The 15,376-nt window shown below is 38.2% G+C and overlaps 1 protein-coding gene across 1 annotated transcript in view; it reads left to right on the top strand.

The window, feature by feature from the left end:
• Positions 1–15,376, top strand: part of lig1 (ligase I, DNA, ATP-dependent) — a 74,137-nt gene that overhangs the window by 39,078 nt on the left and 19,683 nt on the right. The window contains exons 19-20 of the mRNA XM_044134662.1: positions 4,253–4,363; positions 6,645–6,716. Of these exons, the coding sequence (XP_043990597.1) occupies positions 4,253–4,363; positions 6,645–6,716 (183 nt within the window). The remainder of the gene's footprint in view (positions 1–4,252; positions 4,364–6,644; positions 6,717–15,376) is intronic.

The following is a 15,376-nucleotide window of genomic DNA, read 5'->3' as shown; positions in this document are numbered from 1 at the left end:
CGCTCTGAATATGTTATGCTTCCAGCAAATAGCCTTTTTTGAGTCTGTATACTCCAGTTAATGATTAATTAACTACTAAATTAGTTGACAATTATTTCAATAGTAAATAGTAAAATGGTTACCTAGGGCTGTTTTAGGTGACTGAAAACTTCAATAACAAAGTTCATCTTTTGACCCATTTGTTTATAAACTGAAGATCAGGTGAACTGTATCGGCCATACAGTAGCTACAAACCAGTAGCATGAGACTTTCTGTTTTACAGTTCTCCAAAAATGAATCTTTTTTTTTTCCTTTTCTTTCAGTTTTTGTGGTGTTATCAACCAATTTGTAGCTTTCACAAAGCCCCAGCAGTCCTTTCTCAGTCTCTCCCTCCCTTCTTGAATTACTCAACAGGAAATAATGCAATTTAGTTAACAGTTTGTCCTTATTACCACTCTATTATTAATAGCTGTTTTCCTTTGAAAATAAGTTTTTGGTCTATTAGTGTAACATCTAACTCCAAGCTCTTTGTACATTTTGTCCCGCTGTTTCATTCATTTCTCTTTTATAACGATGGGGAGAGCGAGTGAGTGAGTGAGTGATGCATTTAGGAGAACTGAAGAAAACTGAGCTCGGTTACCCTTGGGGTTAACTGCAGATGGGCAATGGACTGCTATGAACAACTGTAATAGAGTATATTCTGCAGCTTTAGAGATCACTCCTGTTTATTTTTGTGAGGAAAAACATTCTTTGTGCAAAGAAAATGGAAATTAAAGGCTAAAGATTCCTTTTTTTATAGCAATTTCTTCATTAATTTTCCCCTTTCTTGCAATTCTTTCAACTTTACCATCTCCTAGTATTACCTCTGCCTAAATAATCGACAGAGGTAATGAAGGAAAGAAGATACTCTTAAGCTCTGAAGTATTCAGGCTTTATTTTTGGATTGTGTGGAAAAGATGTATCATTTAAATAATGGGTTCATTTGGCCTTGAAATTATTTTCCTGTTTGTGCTGATTATGACTCCTAATTTATCGTATTTCAATTTCTCATGCTGTGAAAATAACCCGTCAGTTGTTTTTTCTCAGAAAATTGATCACTGATCATTAATGTGGCAGATCATCGGTTTAAGAAATTGCTTAAATTAAAATTGCATCTCTTTTCCGGACGTTTCGTTGTCAGAGTAGAATATCTGTGTTTTTTGAAGACCAAAAATTTCTCTTCCAGCATTGCGGAGATGGTCTGATTAGATTCTCCAGCACCTTGCTGCATTAGTTTGCATATTAATAAGGGGTAACCAATTTTCCTGTAGCTTCCACTGAGCCTTAGAGCTTTAAATTATGGATTAATATCAATACATAAATATTAATGCCGATCCATTAATTGGTAATTAATGCACAACTTAGCCTAATGACCTTATGGGCTTAACACGGTTTTAATATGAGACTGTTTCCAAACAACCTGTTAAAGTCTAATGTGTCTCCTGCTCTTAACTCTGATAAACTGCCTTGGATTTCATCTGCTGATTAACTCCCAGCCTCCTGCAGGCTGGAAATTTTTAACAACCACAGAAAAATCCCGCTGGACCCAGATTCATCCTCAAGATTTCCTTTAGCCACTCGACTTGCACCTAAAAATTAGCAGTAATGGTCAATTTAATCCTCCCATCAGTCATGTGGTTTATCCTGGACTTAAACCTGATCACTGACTTCCTGCTCAGGGGACTAAATGTCAGCTGGCGAGACATCTTAGTTAATGCAGGCTGGATTAACGACAAACAAAGTGATTTGGGGTGAAACCTTTGGTTTTTGTTGCAGCTTTTCTGTAATGATACCCTGCTGTATGTACAAGATGTGTTTGCATCAATACTTGATTTTAGAAGTCTTTTGATATTTAGGTTTTGTGTCATGTTTATATATATATATATATATATATATATATATATATATATATATATATATATATATATATATATGTATAAAAAACAGCTTGAACAAATAGATGTTTCTTCTAAAGGCCTTTTGTTTTAATTAGCTGAATGATATTATTTCTGTTCTCATCAGGTTACAAACTAATCTGGCTAAAAATGTGATCAAACGATTTGTGCACAGGTGTCTATGTAATCTTGTTAAATATGGAATATGATTATGCCTTTTCCAAATTAGGACAAGTATGAAAGTAATCAACAGACACTGTCTATACATCTGTCTGTCCTTCAGTTAAATTCATATCAGTTTATTAATACCGTGCCATTCACAACTGTAAATTCAATAAGATGAACAGATAAGAAAATTTTCAGAAACACAATTGTTTTATTCCATACAGACGGGTTGAAATTCGTCATTTGTAAATTTTGGATAGATTTTGCAATTTTTAGGAACTTTAACAGAAATCTGACCAATCACCTTAATGTTTTCTTTATTTCCTTCTTCTTTTGACCAATTACTGCAAATTGGCTGAATTTTGGTCACAATATTGTGATGGTGATATTTATGATGCTGTTTTAGGTACATTGTAGATAGAAGACATTTCCACCAAAATCTTCAAAATAATAATAAAAAAATATATTTCTAGGAAGTTTTTTTCTAGTTTTTTTTTTTTTTTTTTTCTAGCAGATATTTTAAATTTTTTTCCAGAGAAAATCTGAGACAAATGTAAAAAACCAAAAAAAATTTCTTGGAAATGTTTTACTTGTCAAGCTCAAAAAGGTTCTTGTTTTTTGGAGAAAATATTTGGATATTAATATTGGCTAGATTTTTTTCTTCTTCGATCTACATGGCCCTAATACGCCATCATACATATTGCCATCACAATATTATCACCATGGAAACATTTTTTAACATCTTTTGGCCCTATCTTGTATTTTTATTATTTCCCTTCTTAATAGACCTAATTGTAATGCTTGTATGCTAAATAGAAAATTGGGATCACAAATTTTGTACTAATGTTTAGGTTCAACCATTCATAAAGGTCTGAGGTTTTAAAACCTTCAAAAAAAAATTACTTTGATAGAAATATCTGATGTGCACTCTTGTTGGCAAACTTTTGTTTTAATACTTCAAAATCCGACCAAAAAAGGGCTTAGGAGTGTGCTAGTATCAGCCTGGAACAGTGGGAAATCTGGACATAAAACAATATGCAGGAACCTTCATCTGCTCACAAGAGGAGGCATTGCTACTGCTTCACTTATTCATGGTGTATCCCACCCCCTCAGGTGCACCAGTTCCTTTATTGTCAGAAACTGCCTTATGTTAACATTTTCTGGGGGTTTTTTTATTATTATTTTGTGAAGCTTCCTTCTCCTCAGCCTCTGCGCTGATGGCCATGATATACAACAATCCGCTCCTTTTTCTGGTAGATTTGCTCAAGGTTTTGTCTTTATAGACCTGTTTTTTTACTAGCCTGTAAGATGAATTAAAGCGTATGCTCTCATATCGGCAATGAAGTGAGTGAGATCTGGCATCAGCAAAACAAAGTTGCATCTTAAAATGCTTGTTTTACACAGCAGTCTCCCTCCTGAACTGATGGTGATGCCTGCAGAGAAAATATCATTAACAGAAATCACATTATGATTACATTAGAAGACATTTTAATACTGTAACTCAAAGAGTTGCAACTTTTCAGCCTCACTGGGTAAAATATCAGGAAGCCGATAGTCTGAAGCTCAGATTTAAAGTGTTTTCAAAGCAATATCATGGATATTTCTAGGCTCATCAACAGACGTCTCTATGTTGGCAGAAAGAGGCAATAAAATGCAAAAGGCACAAGAGAACAGCAAATACTCACAAGAGAAGTTGCAGAAAAACAGAGGTTGTGCTAAAATGTTATTCAGACCTTCCGCTTTAGCAATAATTCCACTTTAGCTTATCCAACGTTTTAGCATAGCTTCCGCTGTAGCTTATCTTCTGCTTTAGCTTATCTTCCACTACAGCAATAATTCTGCTTTAGCATAACTACTATTTTTGCATATGTCATTCTTTAGTGGAGCTTCTGATTTAGCATAGGTTTCACTTTAGCCTAACTTCGGTTTTAGGCAAACTTCTGATTTGGCATGACTTCCTTTTAGTGTAAATTATATTTTAGTGTAACTTCTGTTGTAACTTTACAGTTGCATTGCTGTTTATGAATTTTGTGGATCTTTCTGGGCCACCGTAAGATTCAGTACAATATTTCTAATTTAGGTTTTTCTAATTTCTTACACTTTTTTCATGCTACAATTTTCTTCCTAATTGACTTTTGCATATTTATCAACTCCTTATTTTTATGTTCTTGCAGGTAAAGAAGGACTCTGTAGTGTCTTGTGTTCTGGACACGGAGGCAGTGGCCTGGGATCGAGAGAAGAAACAGATCCAACCCTTTCAAGTCCTCACCACTCGTAAAAGAAAGGTACGAATAAAGAGGAACGTAGTAAACAGAAGGGAAGACTATTACATTATGTGCTTTGTCGTAAAAAAGAAATAGAAGGAGATAATGAGAAGAGAAAGAATGTGTGAAAAGGTTAAGAAGAGAAAACAGGACAAAGACAAAGACCCGAAGGTGGAAGAGAGCGAGATAATGGAGTGAAATGATCCGACAGACTGGGGGAGATGGACAGGAGAAGAGCTGGGAAAAAGTGGTAGGAGACAGATAGGTCAGAGGCAGAAGAGTGAAATGGATCGAGAAGGGAGGCTGAGATTGGAAATGTCAGCAAGGTGTTTATTCACTCCTGATCAGAGTAACGACCTCTTTCCATTACACCAATCACATTAGGCGGAAACTGCTTCCTTCACCCTGCCTTTTCGTGTGCGAAATGACACCCTGCTAAATTTCAGAAAGAGAAATAAGCGTGCAGATACAAGCAATGCCATGATGAAAATGGCCAAAATGATTACGTAGATGATTTTATTTTGTGCTTGATACTTTTTCCTGTTATTATGCAATCATAATTATTGGTAATGATAGTTTTACGCACAACCTGATTATACATTGCAGGCTCTGGTGTTTTTTACCACCACAAGCTTTTGCTGAAATAAAACATTAGAGAAGAGGACACAAGACCCGATATGCTCTAATTAAACATCGTTAATGAGTTGAGAGTGAAATTAATGAAAGAAAGGAGAGGGAGAGAAGTCTTTCAGGTTTTGAACGGAAGTTTTTTCTGCTCTGGCCAATTAATCTCTGTCTCTGAAGTCAATGCAGAGTGAAAAGCTCAGGAAAAAAACAACCTTAGTGGGTTTTGGGCCACATAAGTTTGAAAATCTAACAGGGAGAATAAACTTGCATTGCAAAAGTATTTTGCATATAAAATCAAACTAATTAGCTCCTGATCTTTATGCTGATAAACCAGTTTTTATCTTTATGGATTGCATTCATTGTATCTCTGAAAAATGAGTTATTGTACATTTTCTGTTTTCAACATTTTCTAACAATATAAGTGTGTAGATTAAAAATGTCTAAGGTGTGAAATTTAAAATGTTATCTAGAATGAGGCTCTGCACAAATAAGTCTTGAATAATTGCAGCTTTCCTTGGTACCTTAAAAGGCCTCTTTTTACCACAAAGCTAAAATACTTTTTAAAAACAAATATATGGACATGTTCGAACATATTATGTATTTTTACCCTCACTCATATTGGAATAAATGGTCTTTAACTTGCAACTCAACAACAAGTAACAAGCAGAATTCAGTCAGAAATATGCACGTGTTTTGAACCAAAATAGGGCTTTCACAGCCAAAACATTGTCTTAACAGCCAAATGGGCATAATATGAGAAGCACACAGCTTCGGGATGGACCTTTAGTCATTTCTGATAAAAATATAGATATCTGAGGTGGAGTATCAGTCAATACCGACCAGATCCAGAAAAACAGGGCTGAATGGACTTAAAATGTTTCTTTTTTTAAAACGAGACATAAATGTACTGAGTGACAAATTTATTTGATAATTCTGGACCAGTACAGCACCCTTAAACACACCAATAGCTTCACAAGCTTTGTCAAACATGAAAAACATTTTGAATTTGTTGAGCTAGTTGAATTGATAAAATTAGGAATGTAACAATAAATGTTAAATAAGTGATAAAGAAACTGACCAATACAAAAAGCAACAAATAAAAGCATCTTAAACATCTCTGGATATATCGAGTCCAAAAGTTTAAAAGCACCACTTAAAATTTTTTAGTGGCATCTATTAATTTGCTAATTCCCATGTTTTTAATTAGATATATGCTACTGCCTGTGAAATAGATGAACAAATATCTGCAGCAGGTGGTTCTGCTGAACTCGACAGCACTTCATTGCAGTGCAGAAGTCGAGAAATTTTCCAGCGGGACCGCGACAGAAATGGCTGTAATAAGTCAGGGTCTGGTGTAAGAACCGGTGGGGGTGAGCATGATTGGAGCAAACAAGATGAGGTGCAAGAAAGGTGAGAAGTAGAAGGAGGAGAGACGAGCAAAGTAAGCAGAGGACTATAAAATAAGACGTGCACGCTGAGGAGGTGTGATGCTTTTAAAAGGCAGAGAGGCAGTGGAAATGCTAGGTGGGTAACTTTAAAGATGAACCGAGAACAAATCAAAGAATCCTTTGTAACAAATCCCAAGGTTGGAAGTAGACATTTGTGGATACCATGTTTCTATCAGAATATTTTTGTCAAAGTAAAACTACTAAAGAAGTGTGCTGTTCCTCTGCAGGATGTGGACGCCTCAGAGATCAAAGTCCAAGTGTGCGTGTATGCCTTTGACCTCCTCTATCTCAACGGAGAGGTAAGGCCAAGTGATACTAATATTACCCAGAGATCTCTCAATTGTTCCTCTTGTCTTTTTAAAAACTTCCACGCGTGCGAGTGCATATTTTTTTTATTTATTTCTGTTGCAAGCACGCACGTGTTCTTGCAGCCCCGCCGAGAAGCCGGCATCGTCCTTGAATACCAATGACGGTGCTACTGGAGGCTGTAACTGGATAATGATTGTAACGCTCATTGTAATTCCAGCTGAGTGTGTCTTGATTGTGTGTCTGTCTGAGACTCTCGACGTCTGAGAGGGAGTCTGTTCCTCTTTCAGACCATGTGTGTGCTGCAGATGGTGACTATGACTGAGTGAGGATGTGTTTGTGTCCTATTTATGCAGAATTTTAAAGTGAATTTCTTAAATCTGCTGAAGACAATGCTAATGAGTGGGTGCTCCCATCATCCTCTACAATGTGAGTCTCTCCCAAGTGGATTGAAGCCAAATTGCATCATTAAAGGAGCTCCAATAACTCTTAAATCCTGCCTTTTCAAGGCTATTTCCCTCTTAATTTGTTATTTATGCAAATGTTATTTTTTAATATTTCTTTATGCTGAAGCTTTTTCCTCATTGTCTTGTTTTTGTCCTAAATGATTTATTTATTACCCACTGTTGATTTCATTTAGCCTCCTAAATTGAATATATGGACACAATTATTGGGTTGGATTGCTGTGTTTTTTATTAAAAATTTCATTGAATAAATATTATTTTACGCATCATAGGAACATCTAATGTATTTGAATATATACCTAATTGCAAAAGTATATTTAGGTCTGAACTACTTGGTTTGGAGTTTGACTCAAGTATAAGTATAGAAAATAAAAATAATCTTGATATTTTAAAGTATTTCTGAAGATTATATCAGCAGAGATTGTTATTTTGTTCTGTGTTTGATTAATCATGCCATCATTTAGGAATAAATAAAGTTTACATGTCTCTTAGATGAATTTAGATGATGTTCACTTATTACTATTGCAGCAACAAACATTGCCCAGGAACTCTGAACAAAACAAATTAAGAAACAATGTTGATTCATCCATCCGGCCACATATCTACACATCATTCAGTAAATTGTTTCCTCATCATGTGCCCAGCCATTTCTCCATCCATCCATTCTGGCTGGACGCCCGCACATCCAACAACGTATGTTCACCATAGACTGTCCATCATTCATTCAATTGTTTTTCCATCTATCTGTCCATCCAACCACATGTCTGTTCATCATTCAATCATCCATATATCCATCATCCATTAATTTAGTTATTTTTTTCATCAATCATCTCTTAATCCATCCATTTTTCCATTCAGCCATTTTTGAAAAACATGTTTTTTGCCCAACAGATTTACTTTCACAATTGGAACTAAAAAATTACTTTGGGTTTGTTTCAGATATTATGGACATAGAGATGGAAGTGGGAAGAAGAATGTTGAACAAGGTTAAAAAGAAGATGAGACATCTTCTTTTTAAGATGTCTCATCTTAAAAATAAGATAGAAGAGACAGAAGTGTTGAAAGAATGCAAAATAAAATCCTTGAAGTCTGCTTCTACACATGCAGAAAGAGAGGAAAAAACAGAAACCACAGCGACAAACTGCATATATATATATATATATAAAAAAAAAAAAAAAAAAAAAAATTCCCTTCTCACCCACCGCGGGTGGTGATTCTTCTTCCTCTTAGCTCGGGTCCTCTACCAGAGGCCTGGGAGCTTGAGGGTTCTGCGCAGTATCTTGGCTGTGCCTAGGACTGCACATTTCTGGACTGAGATGTCTGATGTTGTTCCTGGGATCTGTTGTAGCCACTGTTCCAGTTTGGGGGTGACTGCCCCGAGGGTCCCGATGACCACAGGCACCACTGTGGTCTTCACCTTCCAGGCCCTCTCCAGTTCCTCCCTTAGGCCCTGGTATTTCTCTAGTTTCTCATGCTCCTTTTTCCTGATGTTGCAGTCACTTGGTATTGCCACATCCACCACAACGGCTTTCCTCTGTTGTTTATCCACCACGACTATGTCTGGTTGGTTCGCCCTCACCATTTTGTCTGTCTGGATCTGGAAGTCCCACAGGATCTTAGCTCGGTCATTCTCCACTACCTTCGGGGGTGTTTCCCACTTTGATCTTGGGGGTTCCAGTCCATATTCTGCACAGATGTTTCTGTACACTATGCCTGCCACTTGGTTGTGTCGTTCCATGTATTCTTTCCCTGCCAGTATCTTGCACCCTGCTGTTATGTGTTGGACTGTCTCAGGGGCCTCCTTGCACAACCTACACCTTGGGTCTTGTCTGGTGTGGTAGATCTGGGCCTCAATTGCTCTGGTGTTTAGGGCCTGTTCCTGGGCGGCCATGATGAGGGCCTCTGTGCTGTCCTTCAGTCCAGCTTTTTCCAGCCGTTGGTAGGACTTTCTGATGTCAGCCACTTGGTTATTTGCCGGTGGTACATCCCATGCAGGGGCTTGTCCTCCCATGATGGTTCCTCCGCACCTCAGGTTCTGTTCCCCATTGTTTGAGACATTCACTGAGCACATTGTCTGTTGAGGCTTTGTCCCTGATGTATCTATGGATCTTGGATGTCTCTGCCTTGGATAGTGGTTCTCACACTCACTAGTCCTCTGCCTCCTTCTTTGCGGTTCGTGTAGAGTCTCAGTGTGCTGGATTTGGGGTGGAACCCTCCGCATTGTTAGTAGTTTCCGGTCTTAACATCTGTGGCCTGTATCTCCTCCTTTGGCCAGCTAATTATTCCTGCAGGGTACCTGATTACTGGTAGGGCATAGCTGTTTATTGCACGGATCTTGTTCTTGCCATTGAGCTGGCTTCTCAGGACTTGTCTTATTCGTTGGAGGTATTTGGTTGTTTTTTCTTGTGATCTCATCAAGGTTGCCATTTGCTTGTGATATTCCCAGGTATTTGTAACCTTCCTCTATGTCTGCTATTGTTCCTTCTGGGAGTGAGATCCTTCGCGGATGACCTTCCCTCTCTTTGTAACCATCCGACCACACTTCTCTAGTCCGAATGACATCCCAATGTCCGTGCTGTATATCCTGGTGGTGTGGATCAGTGAGTCTATGTCTCGCTTCGCTCTTGGCATACAGCTTGATGTCATCCATGTAGAGGAGGTGGCTGATGTTGGCTCCATTCTTGAGTCGGTATCCGTAGCCAGTCTTGTTGATGATTTGGCTGAGGGGGTTCAGGCCTATGCAGAACAGTAGCGGGGACAGCGATCTCCTTGGTATATGCCACATTTGATGGATACTTGTGCAAGTGGCTTGCAGTTGGCTTCAAGGGTGGTCTTCCACAGCCCCATTGAGTTTGCAATGAAGGTTCTCAAGGTTCTGTTGATGTTGTACATCTCTAAGCATTCGATGATCCAAGTGTGTGGCATTGAGTCATAGGCTTTCTTGTAATCAATCCAAGCCGCACAGGTTGGTGTGTCGGGTTTTGCAGTCTCTGGCAACTGTGTGGTCTACAAGGAGTTGGTGTTTGGCTCCTCTGCTATTCACCCGATGCCCTTCTGTGTCGTGCTCATGTGTTGATCCATGTGTTTGCTTATCTTAGCCGCTATGATGCCTGACATGAGCTTCCAGGTTGTGGAGAGACAGGTTATTGGTCGGTAGTTAGATGGGACCGGCCCTTTGTTGGATCCTTCTGGATCAGGATTTTGCGACCTTCAGTTAACCATTCAGGGTGATTCCCGTTCTGTAGCAGCTGGTTCATTTGGTCTGCCAGTCGCTCATGTAGGGCAGTCAGTTTCTTTAGCCAGTAGCCATGGATCTTGTCTGGCCCTGGTGCTGTCCAGTTCTTCATACCTGAGACTCTTTCTTGGACATCTGCCACAGTGATGGTTACGGATTTTGCTCAGGGAGTTTGCTGTGGTCATCTCGTAGAGAGATCAGCCACTTTGCATTGCTGTTGTGGGACGCCTCCCTTTCCCATATGCTTTTCCAGTATTGTTCTGTCTCCAGCTTTGGTGGGTCTCCAGCCTTGTTATTCCCCTGCCACTGAGAGTACACTTTAGCTGGTTGGGTGGAGAAGAGCCTGTTAATCCTTCTGGATTCCTTCTCCCTTGTGTATCTCTTTAGGCGGCTGGCCAAGGCCTGGAGTCTCTGTTTGGCAGTTTCGAGTGCTTCAGGTATGTGCATCTGGCTGTACTTCTTGGGTATTGGTCTTTTTTTTGTTGTTCCCTTATGGAGCTCTGATAGTTGGCTCACTTCCCTCCTTGTTGCCTTGATTTTACTCTCTAACCGTCTTTCCCTGGTGGGTATTTGTTATTGTCATTGTTATTCTTATAGCCAAGCAACTCAAGGATCACTGATGCTGCGTTGTAAATCAGCTCGTTGGTTTCTGTTATGGTATTGGTAGGGATTGTTCTCACTGCTGCATTCACATTCTCAATGAGACTTTCTGATGGTATTTCACTCAGCCGTTGTAATTGGCGCCGAGGAGGTCTGTCTGTCATTCCTGCCATGATTCTATTTCTCAGGTCTGTTGCAGCCTGCTCAGCTCTGTTTCCATCATTGTGGCTGCATATTCTCTCTGGGCGGGGGCTTGTAGTTAAGCCCCGCCTCTGACATCCAGGTTCCTCCTTTTCGCCGTTGCGTTTGTGTTGTACTTCGTCAATCTCAAGCTGTGATAGTAGCTGCTTATGGATGTTGGAACACTGAGTTACTAGCTGTTTAGCACTTAGTGTGGACTGGGGATGTCAAGTAACCATTCCTCCCTCAGTCTTTGCATATAGCCCTCCGATCGGGCTACTTGAGTAGTAGCATTCCAACAGATCCAAGTTTTCATCTCTTGCCCATTTCCGCCGTTGTCCGCCTCGTTGTTCCAGTAGCCCATTTATCATCAAGGTGCTCTGGTTCCCCAGCACCTGACGAGACCTTGTTTGGCCGGGCGGCGTCTGAGCCGGCATGTTTCCTTGCTTCTTTGTGTCTCTCATGTTATGAGGTAGGCTGGAGCTCAAGGATCTTGCCTAAGGACCCAGACAGGATAGCGCCCTTTTTCCGGTTTCGACCTGGATTGAACCGGTCGACCGGTGAAAACCCGCTGACTTATCTATTGAGCTATCTATATATATATATATATATATATATATATATATATATATATATATATATATATATATATATATATATATATATATATATATATATATATATAATAACTGCATCATAACTAAAAAGTACATGACACCATTTAGTACAAGATGTATTTATTTACTGGCTACTACAATAGTATAACATTTATTGTCTATTCAACAAACATTATCTGTCCACCCATTTTCCACTCATTTATTAAATATTTTTCCATCCATCCATTTGACCTCATGTGTCCATTCATCTATTCAGCATTAATTCCTACACCTATCAGATTCTCCCACATACATTTAGATGGAACTGGAATTGGAAGCTCTCCAATTCATTTTCCAGTCTTCCTTCTCAATGTATGAGGGAGTGCCTGAATTATAATCTTTTCTTGCCAGGATGCAGGGAACAGGAGAACTACGCTTGGCTGTGTTTGAGGTTACATTAGAATAAAACAAATTACAGTTCATTCTGAATGATTTATCAGTGAAGTAATGGTCCTTTTTCTACCTGATAAGTTACCAACAGCCTTTTAAGTACGAACAAATTTAAATGTTCGTACTATGAATAAACATTCACATTATTTCATTAGTCATGCATACAACAAATGTGCTCCTCTTGTTCCCAAGTTCAGCTGTGGTTTAATGTTTTAAAATGTTGGCTAAACAAAAAGGCCTTCAGAGAGCTTGAAAATGAATACTGAAAATACTTAAATGGTAACAAGATGGTCTGATTCTTTGGTTGCAAAATTTTATAAAAAAATGTGGACGAGCTCACTGTAGCTGAAAACAGTTTGTGTATTTAAGGTGACAAAAGTTATGCATTCTTCGTTACATTTTGAAACATTTGGATTTGGGAACAAAAGCAAACTAAACTTTTTTACTAAAACCTCCTTTGGTTTGATGTTGTTTCTGTAACCATGTTAAATTTTTGCATATATCTAGAAAAATACCAATTTAACCACACAGGAGGAAAAAAATAATCTAAAATATGTTTAAGACGTACCTTTTTGGATCAAGTTAAATTTACCAGTTAGACCTGTCACAGTAACAAATTTTGCAAGACAGTAAATTGTCCCAGTAATTATTGCAATAAACAAAATAGTGTTGTTTTGAGAACATTTTCAGATTGTGACATAATTATCCAAGTTTGAACCGATAAGTTTAAATTCTTTTAAAGAACACTTAGCACTGGGGGATACTTAAATATCCAAAATAAAACACAACAACCAAAACTAGCAAATGAAACAGAAAGAAAAGACACACACAACCAAAACAATCAATAAAATGAATTTAATGGACATTGTCAACCAAATTGCCCTTCGAAAAATATTAATCACCAGAATGGAAATTATCAAGCTCATTTTAATTTATTATGCCATTAATTGATTGCATATCATGACCGGCTTAGTACCAGTTTTACTTTACTTATGACTAGATTTAGCTGTTGTACAACAGACATTTTCAGTTTCTAAAAGAAAAGAACTCCTTGTTTACAGTTAAGAAATCTTTCTCCAATTATATCAGATGGTAAATTTAAAGGTTGGCAGAAAAGTTTCTGCAGCCAAAAAAGAAAGCTGCCAAAAATGCTGACTGTGTGAAACCATAACCCTCAGCTAAAACCTGACCGGCCTCCTGGAGCTGCGAGTTGAGGACACATGGGACACAAATACAAGTGATCGATCGTACATGGAAAGTAACCTTCTTCCAGGCCTAACCTCGCCGGCGAATAAAAAAAACCAAGGGCTTCTTTTTACATTTTCAACTGAACATCCACTGATAGCTACTTGTGAACCGGAAAGAACACTAAACATGATTTTATGGTTGAACGGAGGAAGCTTTGATATGACAAGAAGACTAAGGGCAATCCATCTGCATGACACATGTACCCAGTCTGCTTTCATTCAAGGCTGTGCTTTGATGCGTGCCATCGTGTCATTATATGCCACAGTTTGATTTTAATAACATAAACGCAACAGAAAATCTGTCATCATACAGGTAAATACTGACTTGATCCATACTCCATGCATGTTATGTCATATTAGGGCACAAACATAGACGCATACAAACATTTTCCATTTTAACTATGTTGCAAAGATTTGTAGAATTTGCATCATATATCTCCTTGGATCACACGGAGCTGGATTTTAAATTAACATTTTAATTATTTACCTCACAGACTAAATTGATTCTCAAACCTCCAAGAAATTGCATCTGTAAGAAAATCCATCTTAGTATATCCTAGGCAATGTAAAAAGAAAATCACTTATATGTTTGAGACTTCGTTGTTCTGGAAGACTGCAGATGCATGTTTACATTTCCTGCATCTTATTTCTGCCGTTTCAAAGATGAATGAAAAGTTTCAATTAAAATACAATTTTAATTTCACACCAAAGCATTTTAAGAAATGATAAAATATTCAGTGGGAAAGATTCAAATTAAATAATTGATTTTTACAGTCACTGGTGAGATGCTAATGAGCTCCTTTCATGTTAAGATATTGTGCAGCTTTTAGCCAAGAAGAGGACATTTCTCCTGTAGCTTTTAACGAATTTGATGTACACAGAGTCAGATATTTGACCATTTAGAAAGACAGAAAGGGTTTTTTGTTGTTTCTGCATGCCTTCTCAACAACCCTTTGGCATTTAGATGGTCTAATGCAGGGGTGTCGAACTCCAGTCCTCGAGGGCCGGTATCCTGCAACTTTTAGATGTGCCTTTGCTGCACCACACCTGAACAGAATAATTAGGTCATTAAGGCTCTGGAGAACTGATCTACACAAGGAGGAGGTGATTAAGCCATTTCATTCCAGTGTTTTGTACCTGTGGCACATCTAAAAACTGCTGGACAGCGGCCCTCGAGGACTGGAGTTTGACACCTGTGGTCTAATGGTTGTGAGTTAGCAGCAGCAGCAGCTTCTTTGGATTAAAAGTGACAAGAGGCCCTAAAACATTTCATTCTCTTTTTAAATGTGCTTTATAGATAAATTGGACTTGGATTTCTAGAGTCTTCCATCTTGATGAGTATCTACCAGAAGTGGGCTTCCACCACATTTATACCCCAGTATTATAAAAGGCAATGGCTTATTAAAAAAAAATCCCAAATATTGTTCAGCCCAACATTGCAAGAATAAATAATAATTAAAAAAATAGTTCAGGTCTATTTATTAATCAGTTCAAATGTTCTTTATTCTACTGCAATAAAATCTAGACTAATTTTTATGTGGTTTTCCACATCTTCACCAGAAGTAACGGTTGTATATGGCCTTCAGCACAAAAAGCGTTAAACCTAAATGGCAACCTGTGCTCAGACATATTTAATTTTAGTCAGATTTATGTTTTGGGCTATCAGGACGAAGAGGCAGAACAGCATAAAGAAGGCAGATGTGTTGATGTCATTTGTAATAAAAATCCACATCTGTTTACTTTTAGTGTCTTGCCTGCTGTCTGTACACTTCCCAACCCAGCCAAGTTCTGACAGATTTGTCATATTTAAGAGCATTTGTCACCATTTAGTTAATTTTTCATCAACCCAAAATGGGAAACGCGTTCAAAACTGAATATAGA

This window comes from Gambusia affinis, linkage group LG12 (assembly GCF_019740435.1).
Source record: "Gambusia affinis linkage group LG12, SWU_Gaff_1.0, whole genome shotgun sequence".
NCBI classification, from domain to species: Eukaryota; Metazoa; Chordata; class Actinopteri; order Cyprinodontiformes; family Poeciliidae; genus Gambusia; species Gambusia affinis.
This window is presented reverse-complemented; position numbering and strand designations above follow the sequence as displayed.